This window comes from Culex quinquefasciatus, chromosome 3 (genome assembly GCF_015732765.1).
Source record: "Culex quinquefasciatus strain JHB chromosome 3, VPISU_Cqui_1.0_pri_paternal, whole genome shotgun sequence".
Classification (NCBI taxonomy): domain Eukaryota; kingdom Metazoa; phylum Arthropoda; class Insecta; order Diptera; family Culicidae; genus Culex; species Culex quinquefasciatus.
Window position 1 is genome coordinate 151233354 of NC_051863.1, and position 27735 is coordinate 151261088.

The 27735-nt window shown below is 39.6% G+C and overlaps 2 protein-coding genes across 5 annotated transcripts; one reads left to right on the forward strand and one right to left on the reverse strand.

Moving 5' to 3' along the window:
• The first annotated feature begins 1255 nt into the window (after window positions 1-1255).
• Window positions 1256-2276, forward strand: LOC6038607 (B9 domain-containing protein 1). The gene has a single exon (XM_001848331.2). The coding sequence runs from the start codon at window positions 1627-1629 to the stop codon at window positions 2212-2214; it is 588 nt and encodes a 195-aa protein (XP_001848383.1). The 5' UTR covers window positions 1256-1626; the 3' UTR covers window positions 2215-2276.
• On the reverse strand, window positions 2148-27652 carry LOC6038608 (molybdenum cofactor biosynthesis protein 1). 4 transcript variants are annotated; one of them, XR_005278316.1, is made up of 5 exons: window positions 27347-27652; window positions 18627-19182; window positions 18123-18557; window positions 17882-18059; window positions 2914-3049 (listed from the first exon to the last, which is right to left on the reverse strand). XR_005278316.1 is itself a non-coding variant. In XM_038261527.1 (4 exons), the coding sequence occupies exons 1-4, from the start codon at window positions 27518-27520 to the stop codon at window positions 2280-2282; spliced, it is 1335 nt and encodes a 444-aa protein (XP_038117455.1). In that variant the 5' UTR covers window positions 27521-27648; the 3' UTR covers window positions 2148-2279. The 4 variants fall into 4 exon arrangements, 3 of the variants coding, with proteins under 3 accessions (XP_038117455.1, XP_038117454.1, XP_038117456.1); XM_038261527.1 differs by lacking the exons at window positions 17882-18059; window positions 18123-18557 and adding an exon at window positions 2148-2289 and having other exon boundaries at window positions 2455-3049; window positions 27347-27648; XM_038261526.1 differs by lacking the exons at window positions 17882-18059; window positions 18123-18557 and having other exon boundaries at window positions 2364-3049; window positions 27347-27647.
• Window positions 27653-27735: the final 83 nt, after the last annotated feature.

A 27735-nucleotide genomic window follows, 5' to 3' on the forward strand; every position in this document is an offset into this window, starting at 1 on the left:
AGCAATTAAATAATTATAATGTACAGTCCGAACTCGATTAATCAAAGTTTCGATAATCTGAAGTTTTTTTATGAGACTTCGGATAGTTTAATCACGTACAAAAAAATCGTAGAACAAACTTTCTTCTTTTTCTTCATCTTCTGCCCAATCTCCATATGACTTCCAGCCATTTCCGGGGGATTTCTGAAAAGCCTCTCCCCTCCCTCCCTGGCTACGGCACTTTTAACAATAAAAAATAAGACAACGAAAGTTCTTATTTTTTGTGATTCGTGACTGTATTGAAGTATTTTAAGTGCAACCAAACCAGCACTCAATTTTCAAATGCCGATATCTCAGAAACTAATGCTCCATTTTTTAATGTCAAAAATTGAATCATTCGTGAAATGTTCTGATCTTATCGAAACAAACATTTTGAAAATATTTAATTCAAGATTGCAATTTCAAGAGGAGCAAAACTGTTGAAAAATCAGGGATTTTTTGCTTTTCTCACCTTACTGAGGAAAGGTTATACAATCACTCGTAAAAATTGACATCTTATTTCGACCTCCTAGACCCACCTTCACGTTTACATATCTGGAGTTTTTTTTTTTTTTTAAGTTTCAATAAACCAAATTTTCAGTTTTTGCTTATTGGGTGTTTTTTAATACCCCTGACTCAAGGCGGTTTCAAAAACACCCAAAAAGCAAAAACGGGAAATTTGGTTTATTGAACCTTTTCAAAAAAAAAAAAAAAAAAACTCCAGATATCGATTCAAATCAAAATTTTAACAAATTTCGGTGTGTGTGTGTTTGGATGTCACTCAATTATCTTGGCACTTGATAAACCGATTTTAACCGTTTTAGTCTTTCTTGGGGTCCCATAATACCCGATTGAATATTTTGAAGTTTAGTAAAGTACTTCAAAAGTTGTGCTAAATAAAATGAGGAAACTCCGGAAGATTGTAAAAGGGTGGTTTTGTAAAGAAACTTGTCATGTTATATATTTTTAGATAGACTTACCTAGGCTCATTAAAAGACCATAGACTTTGTTGAGGCCGGATCTCAGATATTTTGATGAAAACGTTGTCCGGATCTATTAAGCAACCCATTGGTTAGATGGGTAATCAAAAGTCCTTTCAACGAGTCCAAAAGATTGAACATCTGAAAACCCTATCGAAAGTTACAAGCACTTAAAGGTGGATCGTATTTATCAGTTATATTGAAAGAGCAATAACCATCAAAGTATTCGGATGAATGAATCAATTCAATTTAACATACCTACTTAATAAGTTTTATATTTGATCAAATGAAAAGTATACATTGCTTATTCTATTCACTAGCACTAAATGTTGAAGACTGTAGAAAAAATATGAAAAATGATTAGTTTAAACACTTTTAGAATGTTTTAATTTGTGTGAAAAATGTAACAAGTTGTAATAAATTTTACCACAAATAAAAATGCACATGAAAAATATGTCCTCTCTCCACTGATCACGAGCTACTTGCATGCAAGTTTGAAAGCAAGTCCATTTTCTAGGCGCTTCGAACTCAATGCGCGCCCATTAGAACGCGCGTTGCCACTAGCAACGACTACGCAAACGAAGTTCCGCTTGTTGTTCTGGTTCCGCGTGGCCTCCAAGTAAACAGCATGAAAGAACCTTCCGGCGATGGCGAAAGCTTCTTCCATCTAGCGGTAACGGGCCAACTGGAATCGGCGTACTTTCCAATGGGTCCCGACGGTAGTAGCTTGTTCTGCCGGTATGACATCGTGGCTGGACCGGACTGGGAGTTGGTGTCCGGGATGCGGTCTGGAATTACGCAGAGTGCCCAACCGGAAGACGACTACCGGACGGTGGTGTTCAATATGCCGTTGGAGTTTACGATGAAGTCCACGAATCCGCACGGCTGGCCGCAGGTTGTGTTCAGTTTGTACGGAAACAACTTTTGGAACGTCGAGACGAATCGGGGCTACGCGAGGATACACTGCCCGCTGAGTGGGATGAAGCGAACGGTGAGGGCGCCACTGTTTGTGCCCAAGTTTAGCAACATTTGGTCGGCGGCGATGAGCTGGCTGACGGGCGTTAATCCGGAAATGCGTGATCCCAAGATTTTGGCGGATGGATCGAAGCACAAGGGGCTGGCGTGCGAGAGTTACGGCGAATTGGTGGTCAGTTTGCAGGCGATTTCGCGAGGATGCAGCCGGATGGGCCTCGATTGGGGACAGTCTTACGATTAGGCTGAGTTGTGTAATTCCTTTACCAATAAAGATTATCTTATACTTGCAGTAGAGTTGGTTCATTTTTAGAGTTTCCTATGCAGAAAGATAGAAAGACAAAGAAATGCTAAGTAAAAATCTTACTTTCTACGCTAAAAGGCACATGTTGTCGATATCGAGGATTGATTGTTCAAAAGCGTCAAATCTCAGTGATGTACTGGGACAAACTCCTCATGGCCTGCAATCGGATGTGTATTGTACCGTTTGACGACAATCGGAGGATCCGAGTCCGAGTGATGTTCCTGCTTCTTGTGCTTCTTAGCCAGCTTGTAATAATCGCTCTTCCCGCCCGTCTTCTCCACCAGCATTATATTTTTAATCAAAATTTCGTGCGAAACCGATTTGCACATGTCGTAAACGGTCAGCGCGGCAATCGAGGCCGCCGTCAGCGCTTCCATCTCGACGCCGGTTTTCCCATCGCACTTGACCTTGGTCAAAATGTGAACCTCGTGGGTGGCCGCGTTCAGGCTCGTCTCAACCTTGATCGACGACAGCGGAATGTTGTGGCACAGTGGGACCAGATCGGACGTCTTCTTTGCCGCCACAATGCCGGCCATTTGGGAAATCGACAGGACGTCACCCTTCTTCAGTTCGTTGCTCTCGATCAGCGAGGAGATGGTGGGCCCCACGTAAACCGTTGCTTGGGCCTTGGCTTCGCGTCTGGTGGACACCTTGTCGTCTACGTCGACCATTGTTGCTTTGCCGGTGCGCTCGTCCACGTGGCTGAGTGAGGAGAAGGCGCGTACCCCAAGCAGGGGGTACGATCGGATGGTGGATGAGATGAGAGATGGTTTTGCTAGAAGAGAAGTAGAAAAAAATGTTTAATTGTTTTGTCTACGCCAACAAAATTGAATATACTTAATAATAATTCAATTCAAAATCTTTTTTAACCCTCTACAACGTAAGCTCCTATATTTATTAATTTTATGAAAATTTCCCAAAAAATATTTTTTCATCAAATTTAAGATGTCAGAGTACTTATAAAAAGAGCCGTTACGCAGCCCTTGGCCGTTAACAATGTTTTAACAAATTGTTTGTTTTTAATTTTTATATTCGTAATAGGGGAACCCAAGTAGCACTCATAACTTGTCGACTGTTGAATAATAGTTAGACAATTGTTTTTGATAAACATAAGAAAAAAAATCTGAACATAACATAAATAACAGTTTGTTTCACTGCTTGTATAACTGACTTGTGTAACTATCGTGTTTTGTGCCACAAAAGTGTTAAAACACGGTCAACTTCACTCTTTTCCAACAAAACACAACATAGGAAAAATTCTCACCTATTTGGAGGGTTCCAACCAATTTGCTGATTTACACTATTTAAACATCTTATTTTGGAACACCTTCGATAGAAACTTGCTTGCTCACTTCCGTTTGATGTATTTATCACTTGATTTCAGTCAAAAACGCTTTTTATGAGCTGTAATTTAACTTCAAAATCCTGATATGCCATGATGCTGTTCCCTCATCTGCATTATTTTCCTCGAAAACAGTTTGTTGAATGAGAATAATATTGCACAGTTTGTTTCACTGCTTATCTAACATTGTCATGTGACGGCATCTTCTGAAAAATGGGCGTGGCCAACCATTCTATAAATAACCTTAGGTTTTCTCGCTTTGTTACACAAATGTTATCGGAGAATAGGTTATATAACTGATATTCTACAAACATATTCAACTTGACATTGCGTGTTGTTAGGTGGTGTAAATTTGTACGTGAGGTATTTGTAGTGAATGAGTGTGGCAGGGAAGAGAGAGAGAGTGAGAAGAGAGAGCGTTCATGTAGCGTAATGAGAGAGCAGGTCAGCAGAGAGAGATGTTGAGAATGTGTGCGTGAGAAAACGAGAAATAAATCAGTCGTGTGTTTTGCTTGGGCATGAAAAGACGCGTCTTGTTATTTGAATCCGAAATATTGGTAAATCGTGGAATAAATCGGGTGAAAGTCACGACAATGGCGCAGCAATTGCTCCCATCGCGAGTGCGTAGAGTAATTTTGTGAAAATTAAGTGAATTTTGCGTTTTGCTAGGCGAAACGTATTTGCAGTGCAGCAGCAGCAGCAGCAGCCATGATGGCGTCGGTTTTGTTTGACCATGGTGGTAGCAGAAGATTTGCAGCCGAGCTTTATTGTTTGGAATGACGGAGTGGCGATTTTTCACTTCCTTCAGTTGTGTTTGGATGGTTGAAGAAGAAAATTTACAGCAGCTGTGTTTGTGAGATTGTTTGGCGTGCGGCTATGAGCAGCCGCCATGATGGCGTCTGTGTTTTTCTTGAAGTTGTAGCAGTGTTGAAAATCTGACGCCTGTGACCTTGGTGGCAGTAGAGAGGTTACAAAGGAACTGTGTTGTGGGGAAAGACATAGTGGCGATTTTTGTTTTTTTGTGTGCTGTGTTTGGGTGGTTCTTTTTTGATGAAAGTTTACAGTAGCCCCCGAAAGAAAAAAAGTGAAAAGGAGAAAAAAAAAGATGACATCTATGTGGATGCGTTTCCCCCGCTAAGGTAAGACGAACGAAGTACAGATAAATGTGGGCCGGCCTTTCACGAAGGTTTTTGTGTAGTAATCACGATTTTTCGATTTTTGTAGTACCGGTGCTGGAATTGAAGAGTTATGTACGACTAATACTTTTCTCGAGTGTTGTTGTTTAACAACAAGATAAACGTTGTTGAGATTTAATCATGGGTAATTTAAATGCATAATGTTTGGACTGCTTCTTGTGAGAGCCCCGATTGGTTCGGGTTAGTTTTGCGGTTAAAATTGTTTAATAATTGAAAGGCTGTATAAAAGTTTACAACATTTTGTATGCGATTTTAAGGTTTCCTTGTTTTATCGATCAGCAGAAAAATGTGAACGATCTGTTTGCCGGTCATTGGGCTGGAAGACTCGTGTTAAACTTGCCTGAACATTATCACGTTGAACCTTGAAAACAGCAATGTCGTTGTTTTTTGTGCTTGAGTGCTTGAGTATGCGAGGATAGATTGTTGAAGTTATTGAACTTGAGTCCCCTGTGAGGATAGAGCGTGATATTTTGAGTTTTGAGCTTGGGTCCCCTGTGAGGGTAGAGCGTGATATTTTGAGTTTTGAGCTTGAGTCCCCTGTGAGGGTAGAGCGTGATTGTTGGAGTTTTTGGGCTTGAATTCCCTGAGAGGGTAGAGCGTGATTGCTGGAGTTTTGAGCTTGAGTCCCCTGTGAGGGTAGAGCGTGATTTTTGGAGTTTTGAGCTTGAGTCCCCTGTTAGGGTAGAGCGTGATTTTTGGAGTTTTGAGCTTGAGTCCCCTGTGAGGGTAGAGCGTGATTGTTGGAGTTTTGAGCTTGAGTCCCCTGTGAGGGTAGAGCGTGATTTTTGGAGTTTTGAGCTTGAGTCCCCTGAGAGGGTAGAGCGTGATTGCTGGAGTTTTGAGCTTGAGTCCCCTGTGAGGGTAGAGCGAGATATTTTGAGTTTTGAGCTTGAGTCCCCTGTGAGGGTAGAGCGTGAATGTTGGAGTTTTTGAGCTTGAGTCCCCTGAGAGGGTAGAGCGTGATTGCTGGAGTTTTGAGCTTGAGTCCCCTGTGAGGGTAGAGCGTGATTGTTGGAGTTTTTGGGCTTGAATTCCCTGAGAGGGTAGAGCGTGATTGCTGGAGTTTTGAGCTTGAGTCCCCTGTGAGGGTAGAGCGTGATTTTTGGAGTTTTGAGCTTGAGTCCCCTGTTAGGGTAGAGCGTGATTTTTGGAGTTTTGAGCTTGAGTCCCCTGTGAGGGTAGAGCGTGATTGTTGGAGTTTTGAGCTTGAGTCCCCTGTGAGGGTAGAGCGTGATTTTGGAGTTTTGAGCTTGAGTCCCCTGAGAGGGTAGAGCGTGATTGCTGGAGTTTTGAGCTTGAGTCCCCTGTGAGGGTAGAGCGAGATATTTTGAGTTTTGAGCTTGAGTCCCTGTGAGGGTAGAGCGTGAATGTTGGAGTTTTGAGCTTGAGTCCCTGAGAGGGTAGAGCGTGATTGCTGGAGTTTTGAGCTTGAGTCCCCTGTGAGGGTAGAGCGTGATTGTTGGAGTTTTGAGCTTGAGTCCCCTGTGAGGGTAGAGCGTGATTGTTGGAGTTTTGAGCTTGAGTCCCCTGTGAGGGTAGAGCGTGATTTTTTTCAGTTTTTGAGCTTGAGTCCCCTGTGAGGGTAGAGCGTGATTGTTGGAGTTTTGAGCTTGAGTCCCCTGAGAGGGTAGAGCGTGATTATAAAAACTTTGAGCTTGAGTCCCCTGTGAGGGTAGAGCATGGAAGACGATTGTGATTGTTAGAGTTTTTGGGCTTGAATCCCTGTGAAGGTAGAGCGTGATATTTTGAGTTTTGAGCTTGAGTCCCTGTGAGGGTAGAGCGTGATTGTTGAAGTTTTGAACTTGAGTCCCTTTGAGGGTAGAGCGTGATTGCTAGAGTTTTGAGCTTGAGCCCCTGTGAGGGTAGAGCGTGATTTTGGAGTTTTGAGCTTGAGTCCCCTGTGAGGGTAGAGCATGGAAGACGATTGTGATTGTTAGAGTTTTGGGCTTGAATCCCTGTGAAGGTAGAGCGTGATATTTTGAGTTTTGAGCTTGAGTCCCCTGTGAGGGTAGAGCGTGATTGTTGAAGTTTTGAACTTGAGTCCCCTTTGAGGGTAGAGCGTGATTGTTGGAGTTTTGAGCTTGAGTCCCCTGTGAGGGTAGAGCGTGATTGTTGGAGTTTTGAGCTTGAGTCCCCTGTGAGGGTAGAGCGTGATTGTTGGAGTTTTGAGCTTGAGTCCCCTGTGAGGGTAGAGCGTGATTTTTTTCAGTTTTTGAGCTTGAGTCCCCTGTGAGGGTAGAGCGTGATTGTTGGAGTTTTGAGCTTGAGTCCCCTGAGAGGGTAGACCGTGATTATAAAAACTTTGAGCTTGAGTCCCCTGTGAGGGTAGAGCATGGAAGACGATTGTGATTGTTAGAGTTTTGGGCTTGAATCCCTGTGAAGGTAGAGCGTGATATTTTGAGTTTTGAGCTTGAGTCCCCTGTGAGGGTAGAGCGTGATTGTTGAAGTTTTGAACTTGAGTCCCTTTGAGGGTAGAGCGTGATTGCTAGAGTTTTGAGCTTGAGCCCCCTGTGAGGGTAGAGCGTGATTTTGGAGTTTTGAGCTTGAGTCCCCTGTGAGGGTAGAGCATGGAAGACGATTGTGATTGTTAGAGTTTTGGGCTTGAATCCTGTGAAGGTAGAGCGTGATATTTTGAGTTTTGAGCTTGAGTCCCCTGTGAGGGTAGAGCGTGATTGTTGAAGTTTTGAACTTGAGTCCTTTGAGGGTAGAGCGTGATTGTTGGAGTTTTGAGCTTGAGTCCCTGTGAGGGTAGAGCGTGATTGTTGAAGTTTTGAACTTGAGTCCCTTTGAGGGTAGAGCGTGATTGCTAGAGTTTTGAGCTTGAGTCCCCTGTGAGGGTAGAGCGTGATTGTTGGAGTTTTGAGCTTGAGTCCCCTGAGAGGGTAGAGCGTGATTGTTGGGTTTTTGAGCTTGAGTCCCCTGAGAGGGTAGAGCGTGATTGCTGGAGTTTTGAGCTTGAGTCCCCTGTGAGGGTAGAGCGTGATTTTTGGAGTTTTGAGCTTGAGTCCCCTGTTAGGGTAGAGCGTGATTTTTGGAGTTTTGAGCATGAGTCCCCTGTGAGGGTAGAGCGTGATTGTTGGAGTTTTGAGCTTGAGTCCCCTGTGAGGGTAGAGCGTGATTTTTGGAGTTTTGAGCTTGAGTCCCCTGAGAGGGTAGAGCGTGATTGCTGGAGTTTTGAGCTTGAGTCCCCTGTGAGGGTAGAGCGAGATATTTTGAGTTTTGAGCTTGAGTCCCCTGTGAGGGTAGAGCGTGAATGTTGGAGTTTTGAGCTTGAGTCCCCTGAGAGGGTAGAGCGTGATTGCTGGAGTTTTGAGCTTGAGTCCCCTGTGAGGGTAGAGCGTGATTGTTGGAGTTTTGAGCTTGAGTCCCCTGTGAGGGTAGAGCGTGATTGTTGGAGTTTTGAGCTTGAGTCCCCTGTGAGGGTAGAGCGTGATTTTTCAGTTTTGAGCTTGAGTCCCCTGTGAGGGTAGAGCGTGATTGTTGGAGTTTTGAGCTTGAGTCCCTGAGAGGGTAGAGCGTGATTATAAAAACTTTGAGCTTGAGTCCCTGTGAGGGTAGAGCATGGAAGACGATTGTGATTGTTAGAGTTTTGGGCTTGAATCCCTGTGAAGGTAGAGCGTGATATTTTGAGTTTTGAGCTTGAGTCCCCTGTGAGGGTAGAGCGTGATTGTTGAAGTTTTGAACTTGAGTCCCCTTTGAGGGTAGAGCGTGATTGCTAGAGTTTTGAGCTTGAGCCCCCTGTGAGGGTAGAGCGTGATTTTTGGAGTTTTGAGCTTGAGTCCCCTGTGAGGGTAGAGCATGGAAGACGATTGTGATTGTTAGAGTTTTTGGGCTTGAATCCCCTGTGAAGGTAGAGCGTGATATTTTGAGTTTTGAGCTTGAGTCCCCTGTGAGGGTAGAGCGTGATTGTTGAAGTTTTGAACTTGAGTCCCCTTTGAGGGTAGAGCGTGATTGTTGGAGTTTTGAGCTTGAGTCCCCTGTGAGGGTAGAGCGTGATTGTTGGAGTTTTGAGCTTGAGTCCCCTGTGAGGGTAGAGCGTGATTGTTGGAGTTTTGAGCTTGAGTCCCCTGTGAGGGTAGAGCGTGATTTTTTTCAGTTTTTGAGCTTGAGTCCCCTGTGAGGGTAGAGCGTGATTGTTGGAGTTTTGAGCTTGAGTCCCCTGAGAGGGTAGACCGTGATTATAAAAACTTTGAGCTTGAGTCCCCTGTGAGGGTAGAGCATGGAAGACGATTGTGATTGTTAGAGTTTTTGGGCTTGAATCCCCTGTGAAGGTAGAGCGTGATATTTTGAGTTTTGAGCTTGAGTCCCCTGTGAGGGTAGAGCGTGATTGTTGAAGTTTTGAACTTGAGTCCCCTTTGAGGGTAGAGCGTGATTGCTAGAGTTTTGAGCTTGAGCCCCCTGTGAGGGTAGAGCGTGATTTTTGGAGTTTTGAGCTTGAGTCCCCTGTGAGGGTAGAGCATGGAAGACGATTGTGATTGTTAGAGTTTTTGGGCTTGAATCCCCTGTGAAGGTAGAGCGTGATATTTTGAGTTTTGAGCTTGAGTCCCCTGTGAGGGTAGAGCGTGATTGTTGAAGTTTTGAACTTGAGTCCCCTTTGAGGGTAGAGCGTGATTGCTAGAGTTTTGAGCTTGAGTCCCCTGTGAGGGTAGAGCGTGATTTTTGGAGTTTTGAGCTTGAGTCCCCTGTGAGGGTAGAGCATGGAAGACGATTGTGATTGTTAGAGTTTTTGGGCTTGAATCCCCTGTGAAGGTAGAGCGTGATATTTTGAGTTTTGAGCTTGAGTCCCCTGTGAGGGTAGAGCGTGATTGTTGAAGTTTTGAACTTGAGTCCCCTTTGAGGGTAGAGCGTGATTGTTGGAGTTTTGAGCTTGAGTCCCCTGTGAGGGTAGAGCGTGATTGTTGAAGTTTTGAACTTGAGTCCCCTTTGAGGGTAGAGCGTGATTGCTAGAGTTTTGAGCTTGAGTCCCCTGTGAGGGTAGAGCGTGATTGTTGGAGTTTTGAGCTTGAGTCCCCTGAGAGGGTAGAGCGTGATTGTTGGGTTTTTGAGCTTGAGTCCCCTGAGAGGGTAGAGCGTGATTGCTGGAGTTTTGAGCTTGAGTCCCCTGAGAGGGTAGAGCGTGATTATAAAAACTTTGAGCTTGAGTCCCCTGTGAGGGTAGAGCATGGAAGACGATTGTGATTGTTAGAGTTTTTGGGCTTGAATCTCCTGTGAAGGTAGAGCGTGATATTTTGAGTTTTGAGCTTGAGTCCCCTGTGAGGGTAGAGCGTGATTGTTGATGTTTTGAACTTGAGTCCCCTTTGAGGGTAGAGCGTGATTGCTGGAGTTTTGAGCTTGAGTCCCCTGTGAGGGTAGAGCGTGATTGTTGGAGTTTTGAGCTTGAGTCCCCTGTGAGGGTAGAGCGTGATTTTGGAGTTTTGAGCTTGAGTCCCCTGTGAGGGTAGAGCGTGATTGTTGGAGTTTTGAGCTTGAGTCCCCTGAGAGGGTAGAGCGTGATTATAAAAACTTTGAGCTTGAGTCCCCTGTTAGGGTAGAGCATGGAAGACGATTGTGATTGTTAGAGTTTTTGGGCTTGAATCCCCTGTGAAGATAGAGCGTGATATTTAGAGTTTTGAGCTTGAGTCCCCTGTGAGGGTAGAGCGTGATTGTTGAAGTTTTGAACTTGAGTCCCCTTTGAGGGTAGAGCGTGATTGCTGGAGTTTTGAGCTTGAGTCCCCTGTAAGGGTAGAGCGTGATTTTTGGAGTTTTGAGCTTGAGTCCCCTGTGAGGGTAGAGCGTGATTGTTGGAGTTTTGAGCTTGAGTCCCCTGAGAGGGTAGAGCGTGATTATAAAAACTTTGAGCTTGAGTCCCCTGTTAGGGTAGAGCATGGAAGACGATTGTGATTGTTAGAGTTTTTGGGCTTGAATCCCCTGTGAAGATAGAGCGTGATATTTAGAGTTTTGAGCTTGAGTCCCCTGTGAGGGTAGAGCGTGATTGTTGAAGTTTTGAACTTGAGTCCCCTTTGAGGGTAGAGCGTGATTGCTGGAGTTTTGAGCTTGAGTCCCCTGTAAGGGTAGAGCGTGATTTTTGGAGTTTTGAGCTTGAGTCCCCTGTGAGGGTAGAGCGTGATTGTTGGAGTTTTTGAGCTTGAGTCCCCTGAGAGGGTAGAGCGTGATTATAAAAACTTTGAGCTTGAGTCCCCTGTGAGGGTAGAGCATGGAAGATGATTGTGATTGTTAGAGTTTTTGGGCTTGAATCCCCTGTGAAGGTAGAGCGTGATATTTTGAGTTTTGAGCTTGAGTCCCCTGTGAGGGTAGAGCGTGGATCATAAATATTTAAACTTGAGCCCCCAGCGAGGGTAGAGCATGGAAAATGATTTTTTTTAGCTTGAGTCCCCTGTGAGGGTAGAGCGTGGATATTGAATGTTTTAGCTTTAGTCTCCTGCGAGGTTAGAGCCTGGTAGATGAATCTTTGAGCTTTGATTCCCTTGCGAGGGTAGAGCCTGGATGATGACTTTTTTAGCTTGAGTCTCCTGTGAGGGTAGAGTGTATTTGCTGGAGTTTTGAGCTTGAGTCCCTTGTGAGGATAGAGCATGACTATTGGAGTTTGTGAGCTTAAGTCCTCTGAGAGGGTAAAGCGTGATTGCTGTAGTTTCTTTAGCTTGATTCCCCTGTGAGGGTAGAGCGTAATTTTTTGAGTTTGTGGGCTTGAATCCCCTGCGAGGGTAGAGCATGGAAGATGATATATTTTTTACCTTGAGTCCCATGAGAGGTTAGAGCGTGAAGGACAAATCTCTGAGCTTGAGTACCCTATAGGGTAGCGCGAGGATGTTTGAGCTTTTGGCTTGAGTTTTTGTGATTATAAAGCTTCGATGTGGGAGTCTTTTAGCGTGAATTCCATTAGAGGGTAGAATTTTAAATCACCTTCATGACTTAAATTAGAGCTCATGATTGGATTTCCGGGAAGATAGTATAACATAAATGATATCGATTTATTAAAGTTGGTAAAAGATTATTCACATCTTCAATCTTTTAACGTGATAGTTTTAGAAATGATAGGCTCATAACCTACATTACTTAAATTTGAGCTCATGATTGGATTCAAGGAAGGTATAGTAGAAATAAATATTTTCGATTGTTGGAAAAGTTTTTTTTTTCTTTCTTCAAATTTTCAATACTGTTGAAGTGATGGTTAAAGAATAGATAGGCTCATAACCAGTACGATTTAAATTGACTTTATGATTGGATTTCAGAGAAGATTTAGTAAAAGATAAATTTTATCGATTGTTGGAGAAGTTGGAATTAAAAAAAATCTGATTTTCAATATTGTTGGAGAAATAAATTGAAATCGATTGACTTATAACCTTTACGACCTAAATTTGAGCTAATTTTTTTTGTCCAAAATATTCAAAATAAATAGAAAATCGGGTGAAAGTCACGACAATGATTGGAATTCATATATTGGTATATTATCGGTTGTTGAACAAGCTGGGTAAGAAATTGTTAAGATTTCCAATCTATTGAAGTGGTGATTGCGATAGGCTAAAACTTAAACTTGAGTTAATGATTTGATTCGGGGAGTTATATTGAAAGATAAATATAATCGATTGTTGGAAAAGTATGTAATTTTTAACGAAGTTTCAATCTTTTGAAGCGATGATTTAAGAATCGATAGGCTTATAACCTACACGGCTTAAATTTGAGCTCATGTTTGGATTTTAAAATATAAATATCGATTGTTGGGGATGTTAGGAATGATATTTTCAGATTTTAATATTGTTAAAGTTATGGTTTAAGAATCGATAGGCTCATAACCTACACGACCTAATTTAGAGCTTAATTTTGTGTCCGAAATATTCAAAATTCATGGAAAATTGGGCTCGACAATGATTGGAATTCGTATATTGTTATATTATCGATTGCTGAACAAGCTGAAGTGATGATTTAACAGACAATAGGCTTGTAACCTACACGACTAAAATTTGAGTTTATAATTGGATTCAGGGAAGATCTATTAATAGATAAATATTATCGATTGTTAGAAAAGTTTGAGAAGACTTTTTTTTTAGATATCTTTGAGAAATGATTTATGAATAGACAGGTTTAAATTCGTGCTCATGATTGGAATTCAGGGAAGATTTAATAAGAGGTAAATTTTATCGATGTTTAGGAAGTTGGAAATTTGTTTTCAAATTTCAATATTGTTAAAGTGATGGTTTGAGAATCGATAGGCATCACTTGCAAAACTTAAATGTAAGGTTATGATTGGATTCAGGGAAGATGAAGCAAAACAATTTTAGGAATTTTATAGGAATTGTTTAGATTTTCAATCTTTTTTTTGAAGTGATGATTTAAGAAACGATAGGCTGTAACCAGGGGGGCGACATCTATATCTCACTACATGCAGCTCGCCCGCAGCCAACACAAGTTGTCAACTTCGGCACCAGAACAAAAGGGCAATGTCAACTTCGGCTCCAGCACAAAAGAACAGCTGTTCGTTACGGAACCAAAACAAAGCAACTGCGCACTGTAAAAAAAAAGTACAAAAACGGCAGGCATAAAATGGAAATAAAGTAATTATTGTTTCTATGTAAAATTTTACCGCAATGTACGTTTAAGAGTTAGTGTATGTTTGTGAGGTGATTTTTATCATTTTTTTTGCAAAATAAACTACTAAAGTTGGGACTATTAAGCACACATCGGGCCGATGACCTCATTTAAAGTTGTACTTTTATCACATGAAACGTTTAACTTAACTACTGTGTAATTTGACTTTTACTAAAGTAATTCTTATATCAAAAATTGAATTATTAAAAAAAGAAATATTTTTGTTTTCACTGTGCGCAGTTTTCGCGCGTTATCAATCTCAATCACCCAAGATGGCTGCCGTTAGCATCCCCCTGGCTGTAACCTACACGACTTGAATCAGAGCTCCTAATAGAATTTCTGGGAAGATTGTAGGGTATATTTCCAGGTGTATTATTCAATCAATTAATTACACGATAGCTTTCCAAGTTGTCGTTTTTTATTTCTTTAATTGCAGGTAACCACGTTGACGTTGGGGTTCTGGCTGATATGTGTCACGATCAAGGATACCGGAGAAGCATCTGCTGAAGCCGAATTCTGAGATGAGCTGAATTTTCCGCATAAAAGGATCACCAAGCTGATGTTAATCTGAATAAATGATTGAATTTTTAGAGTAGGAAAGAACGAGGATGTAGTGAATGAGTGTGGCAGGGAAGAGAGAGAGAGTGAGAAGAGAGAGCGTTCATGTAGCGTAATGAGAGAGCAGGTCAGCAGAGAGAGATGTTGAGAATGTGTGCGTGAGAAAACGAGAAATAAATCAGTCGTGTGTTTTGCTTGGGCATGAAAAGACGCGTCTTGTTATTTGAATCCGAAATATTGGTAAATCGTGGAATAAATCGGGTGAAAGTCACGACAGTATTTAGAGTTTCAATAATGTTTATTTATCGAAGATTGCAATAATTTTAATTGTTGACCGATTATAGCATAGCATAGCATTGGTGTCTACCCGTAGCTGCTACTTCGTTATTGACCAGGACCCCCAAACATTGCTCCGTGGACCACAGATGAAAAGTAGGAACCAATCATCACCCCTTCGCAATTTTCAAAGGTCCCTATCGTGCTGATCAATACCGACGCCGGCCACGACCAGTGGTAAGACACGGGGAAGTGGATGGGAATGTTAGCCGATACTTGAGTGATGGGACCGCCAAATCGACTGCGTCTCCGACAAAGTATCACATGAGTTTTGAGGGGTTAGTAAGATGGGTATGAGGTCAGGATTCACTGTGGTAGGTGATGCGACCATGAGCAATTTGTTTATGGGTTGAAATTTTAAAAATCTTAGGCAGCCGGCTGCGGAAAGATACCTATCTAGGGATTTAAATATAGTATTAATTCGACCGCGATTCTCCAGAAATTCTCCGTCGGCGTGCCTTCCGATCAACGGTGATGTAGGAAGGGCTTCATTCATTAAAATTATTTTATATCATAAGCCTTAAAACATATCCGTCGACGTGCCTTCCGATCCTCGATGATATGGAATGGACTTAATCCAGCAATACGACTTGCTTGTCTCAAAAAACAAAAATCGGATCGTTTCTATCGAAAACTATATAAAGAGAACAAAAATAAAATTCATCGGCCAACGAACGCGCGAACAAAAAATAAATGAAAAAAGAAGAAGAAGAAATCCAATCACCCCATGTACACAAATAGTGACACAAAAGAGACGGAAAATAACACGAAAAAAAACAGGACTGCGCGTCCACACTGGCACCGCACTACTCAATTTTAATTGTTGACCGATTATTTATAAAAATATCGCCGGTAAAAGCTACAAAAATATCAGCTTACGGAATTCATGATAGAGAAAACAACAAATTAAAATCACACCAATTTTCAATGTTACTCCGTGGTACGGTAATCGAAATGACAGTTGAAACGGTTTGTTATAACAAAGTTACATAATGGAGTTATAAAAACTGACTTGAAACAAACTTATATAACTTTATTTCCAATGACAGCTTTTCTGGAGTTAAGTTGTATAGCTCACTGCAGTATAACAAAGCTGACAGCAGCCTTCTTATTGACGTTTAGGCCAGCTTGTTTACTATGAAGCCTCGTGGAGAGATGTGGAAGCGCGCCTGGACCTGCCTGGAGATAACAACAAGTCGTCGAAGTCATCGGATCGAATCTTGGGAAAGACGAAGTTCATCAAAAAAATGAAAATCTAAAAGTTCGCCATGAAGAGGGTTTCACATGAATCACAGTTAGAGAGCGCGAAAATATTATTTTATTTATTTTTTCATACAATTTCAATTTTTTCTAAATAAATCGGGCAGAAACAAGCGTACCAAAATAGTCAGAGATACTATTCATATTGGCTTCGTCGTTGATTGAAATTCTGATAAGAACTGTTTGTTTACATGTAAGTTGGGTAACGGTTAGACAACTGTTTTCAATCTATCTTTCCTTTTCAGTGTGCGCTTTGATTTGACAGCACAGCCGTTAACCACGCCCCCTTTTTTTCGTTGAATCTGTTGCTAGCTAGCACAGTGTTGTCAGATACATTTGTACAACTTACTCTGATAACTTGCATCTTATTCTGGCAAGTTATACAACAGAAAAAAGTGCGCTTTTTCCAATGCACAGGAGTTGTAGAACAAGTTGTGGTAACGAGGCCATTCGGTTATACAACCAGTTAGGAAATACGTTTATCTGACAAAGTGTGTTGCTTGGGAAATCTACCCTTTCCAATCAAACACCTATCTTCGTCATATGGAGAGTTTCATGCTCGATTAAAGCTCCAAAAATACTATTTGGGCTATAAACTTACCACCAACAGCACCGCCTCGAGTAAGCATGCAAATGTATGCCACTTACTGGCCAAAAAGATCACATTTAATGCACTTTTGATCATAATTTGTATTTTGCGAGACCACTTCTCATCATTTTGTTGGCACACACAGTGACAAACACGAGAATCCCTCAAACGCTTAATAAATATCGCCAAAATTAACTTTTCACTTTCGCTTACTTTTTCACGGCGCTTAAGATATGAAATTGCTTCCAACTACCGGCAACATGTTCTTTTGATCATTAGTAAGGCACTCACTTGAAGAATAATCCCGAAAAATGTAATAAATTAGCAAGCGCCATCTAAAAAACAAACGCGCCAAGTCGTTTGACGTTTCAATTTTCACTTTGCATTCCAATCGAAGGCTGAAGAAAACCGAGCGAGAGACGAAGGCAAAAAAGAACAAAGGCTGGCCGTAAACACCACCAGCAGCACAGCCAGCGATGCCAGGAAACTTTCCCTATAAATGCCACTTTTCGTGAGTGTTTGTTTGAACTGTCAGCGCAAATGGCAACACTCGACAGAGTGTTGGAAGAAAAAAGAACTAAGCCGATATTAGAAAAAATGGGCGTGGCCCAATGCATTCGCCTCGATTAGAATACCCTTGGGATTTTTTTTTTTGTTAAATGCTTGGTAAAGAAATAGAATAACTTTTAGTGAAAGTGCAAATAAACAGAAATGTTCACAAAAACTTGCTCTACTCGTTGGTGTACTTGGTTTTAGTAAAATTCAAGGGAGACTCTAGATTATCCAGCATCATTCAAACACGACCGCTTATTAGGATTAAAATGGGTAGATTTCCCCTATTATACTTCAATCGATAGATCTGTTATGAATTTCCTATGCAGATTCGTCGAAAAAAAATTGAACCAGTTTTGTGTTTTTCTGCTTTTTTTCAAAAAAAAATCGTATATTAAATTTTATGCACATAATCAAATGCTCAACGATGAAAATTGTGCCTTAACTTGTTGACAAAATTTATACTTTTTAAATAAGCCTGCAGAATTTTATCTGATCTAGCATTCCTTTTAATGTGTTAGCAAAGAACATTCCTTGCAAACAAGAATTTCGTGAGTCATTAACAAAAATTCTGCATTTTTCGGAGATTTTATCTGAAAAAATAATCACAACACTCTTTGATATCTTTTGAAAATTAGTTATTTAAGCCTGGTACAAATATTCGACCCCGCCCAGAGCCGAGGGACAAAAACTTTGAAAAACATTTGCATTGGCTTAATTTATCGATAAAAGAAGTCGACTCTAGTTTTAATTTTTGAGAAGCCTCAGAATACAGTTTCATTGCATCTTTAACCATGACTAAGCAAAATAAACAAGATTTTTTTTCTTGATACCGGCACTCAACATCCGACCATGGCACGCACACCTCAACACATTTTTTTCGCAAATATCGTAAACAAACCCTCGTTCGGATTTGCGTAATAAACGCCGGCTATGAATATCCAGATTTAGCCGGTTTGGCTTGTCTTACTTCGCGTACGAAACCGCGAAACAAAAATAAAAAAACTCGTTCGTTCGTATTTTGATCGCTTGCGCGTTTGGCGAGTACATTCGAGTCACAGGTACAATGCCATTGCCTGGAAATGGGGGACGATTCCCACACAGTTATGGGGACATACATTGAACGAGAGACAATCACACACGATACAATCTTGCGAAAAGTTAGATGGGGTCGTAAATCAATCCTCTTACCTCTTATATTTTACCCGTTTTTGCTATCTATTCTAAGTGTATTGCTATCACGTCCCTGTTTGTAATTGCGCTTGTTTTATTTTGGAGGTCAGCTGCCTTCCATTTGTTCTACCGGGTGATCGTTATCCTCCGATTAAAATCATAGGCCGGTTCTCCATCTGGGACAGGTTCAGCATACCTACGGTAACACGAACGTATTGGTCACTGGGCAGGGTTCTCCAAATATCTCATCAACACTAACCTGCGTGTTGCTTCTTTTTTCGCTTAACTGCCGCCGAAATGAGGCAGCGCAAGTCGTCCTCGGAACATCCGGAGCGCAGTGCATCGCGCAGTGAAACCTCGGTATTGCCAAACAGGCACACCTTCAGGTTACCGTCGGCCGTGATGCGCAAACGGTTGCAACCACCGCAAAAGTGTTCCGTCATCGAGCTGATGAAGCCCAGCTGACCCCGGAAGCCCGGCACGTGGAACGCTTTGGCGGTGTCGTTTGGACCGTTGTCGAGGGCCGTAAAATCCGGGTAGCGCTCGCGAATGGTGGCCAGAGCCTCACGGAACGGTACCATCTCGCTAGTGTCCCACCGATTCCCAGTGAATGGCATGTACTCTATGAATCGAATGTCTACGCAACGATCCCGGGTCATCTCGACAAAGTCGCACAGCTCGTCATCGTTGAAACCTTACAACAAACCAAAGGGCGTGGGTCATCAAAGAAGCAGTGTTACACTTGGATCAATCCTCTACTTACCCTTCATTAGTACGCAGTTGACTTTCGGTTTGTAGCCCAGCTGAATGGCCAGGTCAATTCCGGCGATGACCCGCTCCCAGCCCTTCCGCCGGGTGATGCGTTCATACTTGGCCGCCTTCAGCGTGTCCAGGCTGATATTGAGCCCGTCCAGACCTGCCCGCTGCAGGCCCACCAGCTGTCGGGTCAACATGAGACCGTTCGTTGTGATGCCAACACTTTCCAGTGACGGAATGCGCTTCAACGCAGCGACGATATCGGTCAAATCTTTGCGCACCGTTGGTTCACCCCCGGTAAGTCGTATTTTGCGGACGCCCTCGCGCACGAATAGACCTGCCAGACGGAGCACTTCGTCGGATGTGAGTAGACTGTCCTTTGCCGTTAGGGGGACACCTTCTTCGGGCATGCAATACTTGCAGCGTAAGTTGCACCTCTCCGTCAGCGAGATTCGCAAGTAACTGTGAAATCGGCCAAACTTGTCCGTCAAGGGGCTGGCCTCTTCTTCGTGCTTCCCACTGCTGGTTGTGGTGTTGTTGCTGTTTGCTTTGCTCAATGGAATCTGAACGGGGAGAAGAAGCAGAAAAAATTTATGGAGAATACATGTACAACAGCAGTCAAGTCTCGCTGTCTCTGTGGATTGAGTGAAGTTTTTTTTGTCTGTTTTGTACAGCGAAACAGCGAAGTTCATGAGAGTTCGAACTTGTTTTTGGAATCTGAAGTATGTTGGTACTTGCCTAACCAAAAAACATACTTAAAAAAATACAAAGACCTGCTACCAAGCATCTCCTTTGAAACGATTCTGGTAGGCGAATTTCATGGAGACGCATGATAGCTTGTAACTTTTATGGTAGTATTCAGTATATTCACTAGAGGTCGAAAGTCATGGATTATGAATGTGCCGGACGTTTTTAAGTTGTTAACACCTTACCGAACCGTGCGATTTCATCAAAGGAGTGTATCGTTCTTTAAGCTTTATTTGTATCCCTGTAACTTATACCTTCCCCAATTTTAAAAACCTCGTACCTACACTGTACCGATAGCCGATACCGGAGAGCTCAGCAATATTTACAAACAAAATCACCAACCATTTGAGTGGGTTGCCTCCACACACCAATCGACGACCTGTGCGGCCAGTTAAACGCACAACGTTGTGTGAGTTTGCGTTTTTTTATATGATTGAATCTGTGTTTACTTCTCGACACTGCACTCACACAGAGCTAAATTTAGCCGGCACTTTAGTATTGAAAGCTAAAGCAAGTCTGATACGCAAGTCATCCAATGGTTCAAGGTGGATATGGCGGATTTCTGCGTCACAATCTATGGTGTTTGTTGGAGGTCGAATTTTTTTATTAACATTGCAGCATAATGTGGGACCCAGTGGAAGTTGAGTTCTTTGGGGACACTAAATACATGCATATTTAGTCACCTGAATAATTAATGTTAAACGCTCACTTCGTTGTGTCCAATTTTAACAGTGCATTTGAGTGAGGTCAATAATTCTATACACATATTGAAGATGTTATATAAACAGTAACCAGCAACAAATCACTTGTATCTGAGTTAAGGCAAGTTGTTTTTCGAAACGTTTAGTCCACTAGCTTTCTCGTTCAAGCAAAGGGGGACTCAACAATTTGTTGACACAGCGTGTACTTTTTGCGAGTTCCTGTTAATATTCAGTGCAAATAATTAACTGTCGTTAGCGTGTGCAACAAATGGGGCAGTATTTGTCAGTAAAATTGAGTATGAACTATTGAAATATATGACTGACATGGAACAGCGGGTAGAGATACTTATTAGACTGGCTCGTCGTTATATGGGAAATTTTAAAATTGGTCAAATCAACCCAGAACAAAGTTTTTTCGGTCCCTTTTGGGTCCCTGAACAACCCCCCAAAATTTGGGAGCGATTGGTTCAGCCCACACTTTGCGCAAAGCGATTCAATTTTGTATGGGATTTAGTATGGTAAAACTAACTTTTTTGTATTTTGATTTTTATAATTTTCAGGTTTCACTGAATTTAAAAACCAATACCGTAGGAGTGTAGCCCTGATTGTCCTCTAAAACTTTCCCGAAGAAAGTATGGTCCTATCTCTCTTCTGAAAAAAGATATAGCGATTTCAAAAGTTCGATTGGAAAATAAGTTGAGAAAATTATATTTCCTGACAACACTGACAGTACATTTACGTAATATGAGTACGACATTTGTTTCTAACTCGTTTCAAGTGCATCCTAGGTAAATGGTGTCTTCTGGAAAGTTGTTGTATATACACAGGGTTATCTTTTAAAAATATTGACGTACAGGGTGACACCACTACAGGGTGTCAAACCAACCCTAACTTTTTCTGTTGGCCATTTAGAGGATTGGTGTATTCGGCAAAGTTGTTGAGAAAGTTATTTAACGTAACTTTTTATCATTAGGGGAACAGGGTGACACCACTACAGGGTGTCAACTCAATCCTAACTTTTTCTGTTGGCTATTTGGAGCATTGATGTGTTCGGCAAAGTTGTAGAAAAACATATTTTATGTGTCCTCCAACAATAAGTGACGTGGTGACACCACAACAGGAGGGAGGGGAAGGTTACTCAACTCAACAAATTCTCAAGATGGTCTTTTAAAATATTGATTTTGCAGCAAAAGTGCATAGATATTAATTTTATTTTCTCCAAGCTACATAAATTTATTTCGATGTTTTAGCTTAACTCGTGTTCCGTCATAAGCCCAAGCTGAACCTCCTTCCATCAACAATTTTCCCAGGTTTAGGATTTCCTGGAAAATGGACAACATAAATTTAAATCCTGGCAATTCCAGGGATCTCAGGTTATTTTTTTAAATTGCCACAAAAACTATTTTTTAGTACATATGTTTTAAAACCTTAAAATCATAAAATAAGTTTATTGTCATGATCTGGTGAGAGTCTAGACTACAATCTTCAAGGGGAAAGCAGTTGGTATTGTTAATGTACTTTGTTATGCTTGAAATTTTGAATCAACTGCAATTGTTTATAAAATGTGTTTCAGATTAAATAAGTAAATAGAAGCTTATAAAAAATATGTATTTTATAAGGTATGAGAAAAAGAAAAAAAAGAAACTATGAAAATTACATCCAGTCATTGCTACATTTTTAATAAGTTTAGAATTTTGGTTTTTTTTAAAACTTATATTTTTAATATTATCGATTATCTTCATTTAAGTCCGCCTTTTGGTGCAAATCAGAACTTCAATATAAGTTGGAATAGTAAATTTTACAGCATTTTTTGGTGCATTAGTTTTTTTTGTTTTGTTGTTATGTTAAATTTTAACCAAATCAATCAGAAATATCAAAACACTGTGCAAAAATGTGGGTTCAACATTATTCCCAAAACGATACATTTGTCCCAATTTACAGAAGATGATTGCACCGAAGAAAAAATGGTAAACTATGAAAATTTATTTTGAATTTAAATAACATTAGTTATCTTAAATTATAACCTAACATTTTCACAATGCATAAAATTACATAAAAAATGAACATTTTTTAAATTTGTACTCTAAAATTTCTACAATTTTCCATAAAAAGTAAAATTCACGCTGTCTCAATATCATTTTGAACGCTATAAAAAAAACTAATCAATTACTCAGTATTCAACTGTTCCACTATTTTCACAACAAAATTTAAATTTCCTGACCAAAATATGTATTTTATCAATTTCCGGAAAACCGGAACAAAATATAAAATTACCCGGGATTAGGGAATTCCCAGTTTTCAAAATTTCCCGGTCATTCTGTCCCGGGAAATCTCAGGATTGACACTAGCTGATTAATTCAAAGTGAGGAACAGAGTTTACTGGTATTAAATGGATTTAGTAAGTCACCTAAGGTGAAAATTATCTGATAATTGAGCATAATTATCCCAAATTTAGTGAAGTTTGATGAAACTTGTTTGAATGACTTTGGTTTAAAAGTAAGCCTAATCTCAAAATGAAATTAGATCAAATGAAACAAAAATGATGCAAAGAAAGGTATAAATTTGTCAATTCAACATTAGACCGATTCTTAGCGAAGCTACACTAAAAGTCACTTGATTCAATTTTCAATACGATTTTTAAATTAAAAATTTAATTTTTGTTATGATTTAAAAATTTCTATGTTTTTAAATACGTTTTCTTACCTCAAACGCCAAAAATATTGATCAAATAAGGACTGCAAGCCATTGAATGAGAGATGAGTTTTTCATAAATCTGCTCCTTTCGTTGTCCCGTCTCGCAAAGAAATGGCTGGCAAAAACTCAAATTTCAACTAATTCGTTCAGTTCATGGCGCATAAGATTCGTTTTTAAATTTTTGATAAAGTGTAGAAGAGCAAAATAAAAATAATATATGCTGGCAAAACAGTGGCGATTATCTTACAGTGCCTTTTAAAATTCCAGTTTTACGATGTTGTCCCGTCACACTACTTTTTTCATTCAGGGGTAATTCTCCGCCAACTCACACAGAAGTTGCCCCGACCCCTCTTCGATTTGCGTGAAACTTTGTCCTAAGGGGTAACTTTTGTCTCTGATCACGAATCCGAGGTCCATTTTTTGATAACTCGTGGCGAAGGGACGGTACGACCCCTTTCATTTTTGAACATAGACTGCTCTACAACTTTGTAGAACATTGTTACACTCTTAAAAATAACCCTGCAAATTTAGGAAAAACACGAAATTTTAAAATAAAAATTTTGTTCTAAATGAAAAATAGCCCTTCGAAAAGTACATTAAATTTCCCTTTAAATGACACGTTCCAAAAAAAAAACAGTTGAATAACGGAAAATGGCAGAGTTTTAAAACTTTTTCATTTTTTTGTCGATGAATAATACGTTTTTTAGGAATTCTGTATACGCTATCAAATCGGGCGTACGATTTTACATAAAAGTCTCTTTGAAAACAAATTTCTATCTCATCACCGTTTCAGGCTGCAAATTATTGAAAAATACCACTTTTTTTAGCATGTTCTAAAATGGAAGGGGTCGGGTTAACTATTCCCGATTTTGTGTGAGTTGGTAGAGAATTACCCCCAGGAGAAGCACAGGTACAGTATTGTTCAAAAATATGTTAAAAATATGGGGGGGGGGAGGGTGTTTCTTCTTTTATTTTGCAACTACAGCCAAAACGCTGATACAAACTTTGTTAACTTAATGGCAAAACTGCGAGGAACCCACACGACTTTTAAAACTGAATGGAATTTTTGGGATGTTTGGAAAGAGATCCAATGTCACCCACATTGATTTTATCAAAACAGAGGTTTTAAAACATGTTCGGATTGCTCTTTCAAAACAAGGAGATAAGTCAATGGAATCAATTCAAACATATTTTTAATTCTATTTTATTCATTATTGCAGAGTTGTTTAGCCGAAAAAAATGTATGATTTGAAATGCACTTGAAACTCGTGAAGGATTCTAGCTAATTTTTCATGAATATTTTTATTTTAATTTAGCTTTAAAAGTTTGTAGAACATTATGACATTTTTATTGGAAATAAAAAAATCTAAGTTTTCATTCATCTTCCCTTTAAAATTGCCTTCGAAAATCAGGAGCTTGATAATTTTTCAAAATGATTCCAAATTTTTGATGTAATTATAAGTTGCAACAGTTTAAACACTGCAAAATCCTTTTTATTCGATTACACATTTGAGCAAATTTTAAAAACTTTTGGAAATAGCTTGTTGGCAGAGAATCGTGCAGCAGGCCAAGCTAATGGTGTAGCGCCAATAAAAGTAAAAGTAAGTAAGAAATAGTGATTTTTTGCAGCTCACAACTTTTAAACTAAACAATTTGTTTTCCACAACAACATTATTGGCATGTTTGCAAATATTTAAAAAAACGCCAGATATACTAAATTATTCCGGTCATAAAATAAATTGCGAACGGATTATTTAATTATTGATATCCGCCCAAGGTAACCAATAAATTGTTCGAACATTTTCTAATTGCGTGTAGCGAAATATTTTATTGCTATTGGCTATTGCTTTTTAATATTGCTAGAACTTTACTTAAGGGTACTTTCAAACTTAAGTAAAGTTATTGAAGTTTTAAGATCACTATTTGGACTATTTTAAGTATTGTTTTATTTTTATAACAGTTAATTACCATTGCAAATAAATTTATCTCGCCAATACCAAGTTGAGCTATCGAGAATATTTTTGTCCTCTGCTATTGGATTTTCTTGAAATAATTTTAGATAGCAGAATGAGCTATTTTTAACAAATCTTTGTTTTTAGGTTATTAAATTATTATCGAAGAGTATTGTAGCGTACATTATTCCCGACTGTATTGTACTTTTAAGAATCTTTACCAACTTTGAGCCAGGAATATCAGTGTTATTGATTAAACACCTTTTTATAAAATCATTTCAATTGCGGTTCCCTCGATTTGCATAAAGGAGTATCAAAAGATCTAATGTAATCCGCGTTTTTTCCTCTCAATAATATTCAATTAATCATTCGATCATAATTTAAGTAATTCTGAGCACAATTAACTTATTAACATAAAATTCACACATTAAAATTTTAGAGGTTGTTGAGATACTCTATTTCAAATAAAAATTCTTTAGGGATAGGGTAATTAAAAAATAATTACAGGTTTGAATGAATTCATTAGAAAATATATATTGAAACTCAGTTAGCAATGTTTGCCAAGTAAAAGCACACTTAGAACTGGGACTTTTAACTGGCAAAACAACGTCATACATAAAACCATAAAAAAAAACAATTTTCAAAATTTTCACTCAAGATCAACTTATGTTCGATACCAATACTTGAATTTAACAAAAACGTCTGATTTGTTATGCTTATGATAGATTGGAGATTAGAAGTCATGTTGATTACAGACACATGTATTTTTAAAACATATATCTGGAAACTGTCTGAAGTCATTGGAGATTAGATCATTAGCTCGACCTAGTTATGAAATTACACCCGGTTGTTGTGTAATCCTCTTAACCGAATGTCATGAAATAAGCTTCTTTGCACTTTTGCTGCAAAAATCAATATTTTAAAAGACCATCTTGAGAATTTGTTGAGTTGAGTAACCTTCCCCTCCCTCCTGTTGTGGTGTCACCACGTCACTTATTGTTGGAGGACACATAAAATATGTTTTTCTACAACTTTGCCGAACACATCAATGCTCCAAATAGCCAACAGAAAAAGTTAGGATTGAGTTGACACCCTGTAGTGGTGTCACCCTGTTCCCTAATGATAAAAGTTACGTTAAATAACTTTCTCAACAACTTTGCCGAATACACCAATCCTCTAAATGGCCAACAGAAAAAGTTAGGGTTGGTTTGACACCCTGTAGTGGTGTCACCCTGTACGTCAATATTTTTAAAAGATAGCCCTGTGTATATACAACAACTTTCCAGAAGACACCATTTACCTAGGATGCACTTGAAACGAGTTAGAAACAAATGTCGTACTCATATTACGTAAATGTACTGTCAGTGTTGTCAGGAAATATAATTTTCTCAACTTATTTTCCAATCGAACTTTTGAAATCGCTATATCTTTTTTCAGAAGAGAGATAGGACCATACTTTCTTCGGGAAAGTTTTAGAGGACAATCAGGGCTACACTCCTACGGTATTGGTTTTTAAATTCAGTGAAACCTGAAAATTATAAAAATCAAAATACAAAAAAGTTAGTTTTCCCATACTAAATCCCATACAAAATTGAATCGCTTTGCGCAAAGTGTGGGCTGAACCAATCGCTCCCAAATTTTGGGGGGTTGTTCAGGGACCCAAAAGGGACCGAAAAAACTTTGTTCCGAAAAATCGATCATGTCGAGCCACCCTAATACTTATAGAAACAGAAAATGTAAGCTCTTAATTTTCTTGTTTCTTTAATGATAACACAACTAGGTGTCAGTAAACGCTTCAGTTTACTGAATATGCTCTAATCGATATTATTTAATTTTAGTGATTTCCCGGCCAATAAATATAAAAGTAAATTTCAGCTATTAATGCTATAGAATCAACTTAAACAACCATGCGCACCCACATTTACACCCAAATAAAAGGGTGCGCATGGTTGCTTACAAAATCTCATCTCCACTGACGTGAATTCGAAATTAAAATGCTTTTATCACTGGTTAGTTTGCAAGACGTCGTTGTTTCAATTGATTGCCATTATTATTTTTATTTTATGTTTTGAACATTTTGGTCATCATCATGAATTTAATAAACTCTAAATCATTTTAGTGTAGTTTAGGGGTCATACTTAAGCTCAACAATCAAAAATAAGACAGCGGAACATTTTTTTTTCTTTATTCGATGATCTGAAGTGATTTTTTCCGAGGCCTTCGGATAATCGAGCCTGGACTGTATAACAAGCTACAATTAATACTTTGAAAAAAAAAATAATCGAAAAAACTGTATCCCTTGAATACAATTTATGTTGGTCAATTCTAAACTCAATTTAAACTCTGATTATTGTAGTCAAAACTGGGAATTTATTGAAACTAAATAGAAAATTAACATACCATGCGTCTCCACTGCAATTTACTTCGTCTCATATAAAACGTAAAAGCATGCAAATATTAAATTTATTTCATCTTGTAATTAACAATGAATTGTTACTTTTGTAACGTATTTTTATACATCAAAAAATGCATACCAAAGTTACAAGCAAAAAATGCGAAAATAATAGCGAAAACATAACTAAACAGAAGCCATTTCCTGTTACTATCGAACACCGTAGACTAAATTATCATACCTTATTGCCGTTATCAGCTGCTCCGGTACTAGATGACGACTGTCTATATTGGAGGCTACGGTTGACGACCAGCGAAGTGGCTGTGGCCTTGGCAGATACACTTTTCAGATTCTGCCGTACTGGATCGGCCATCCGAGCTGCAAATTTGCACAAATTGAGCGGAAGACGATGCATTTTCCTCGTTGTATGTTAAACCAATTAATCACAGTATTTAGAGTAAAATCTCCTGCAAAATTACACGAACAAGAACGAAAACATGTTTTGATCGCGCTATTTAGTTTTCTACACTGAATGTGAGTGCCAAACCTGTTGAATGAGTAAAGGAAAATGTCAAAATCAGCAGTAGCGTGCTTGGTAGGGTGCAACAAAAATTACATTTTTTTTTGCGT

Excerpts from the sequence above, each read along its gene's own strand:
- LOC6038608 (XM_038261526.1), bottom strand. The coding sequence starts at position 27,520 with ATGCATCGTCTTCCGCTCAATTTGTGCAAATTTGCAGCTCGGATGGCC. Across the intron at positions 19,183-27,346 it reads CAGCTGATAACGGCAATAAG|ATTCCATTGAGCAAAGCAAA; the intron begins GTATGATAATTT and ends CTCCCCGTTCAG. Across the intron at positions 3,050-18,626 it reads CAACTGCGTACTAATGAAGG|CAAAACCATCTCTCATCTCA; the intron begins GTAAGTAGAGGA and ends CTTCTCTTCTAG.
- LOC6038607 (XM_001848331.2), top strand. The coding sequence starts at position 1,627 with ATGAAAGAACCTTCCGGCGATGGCGAAAGCTTCTTCCATCTAGCGGTA.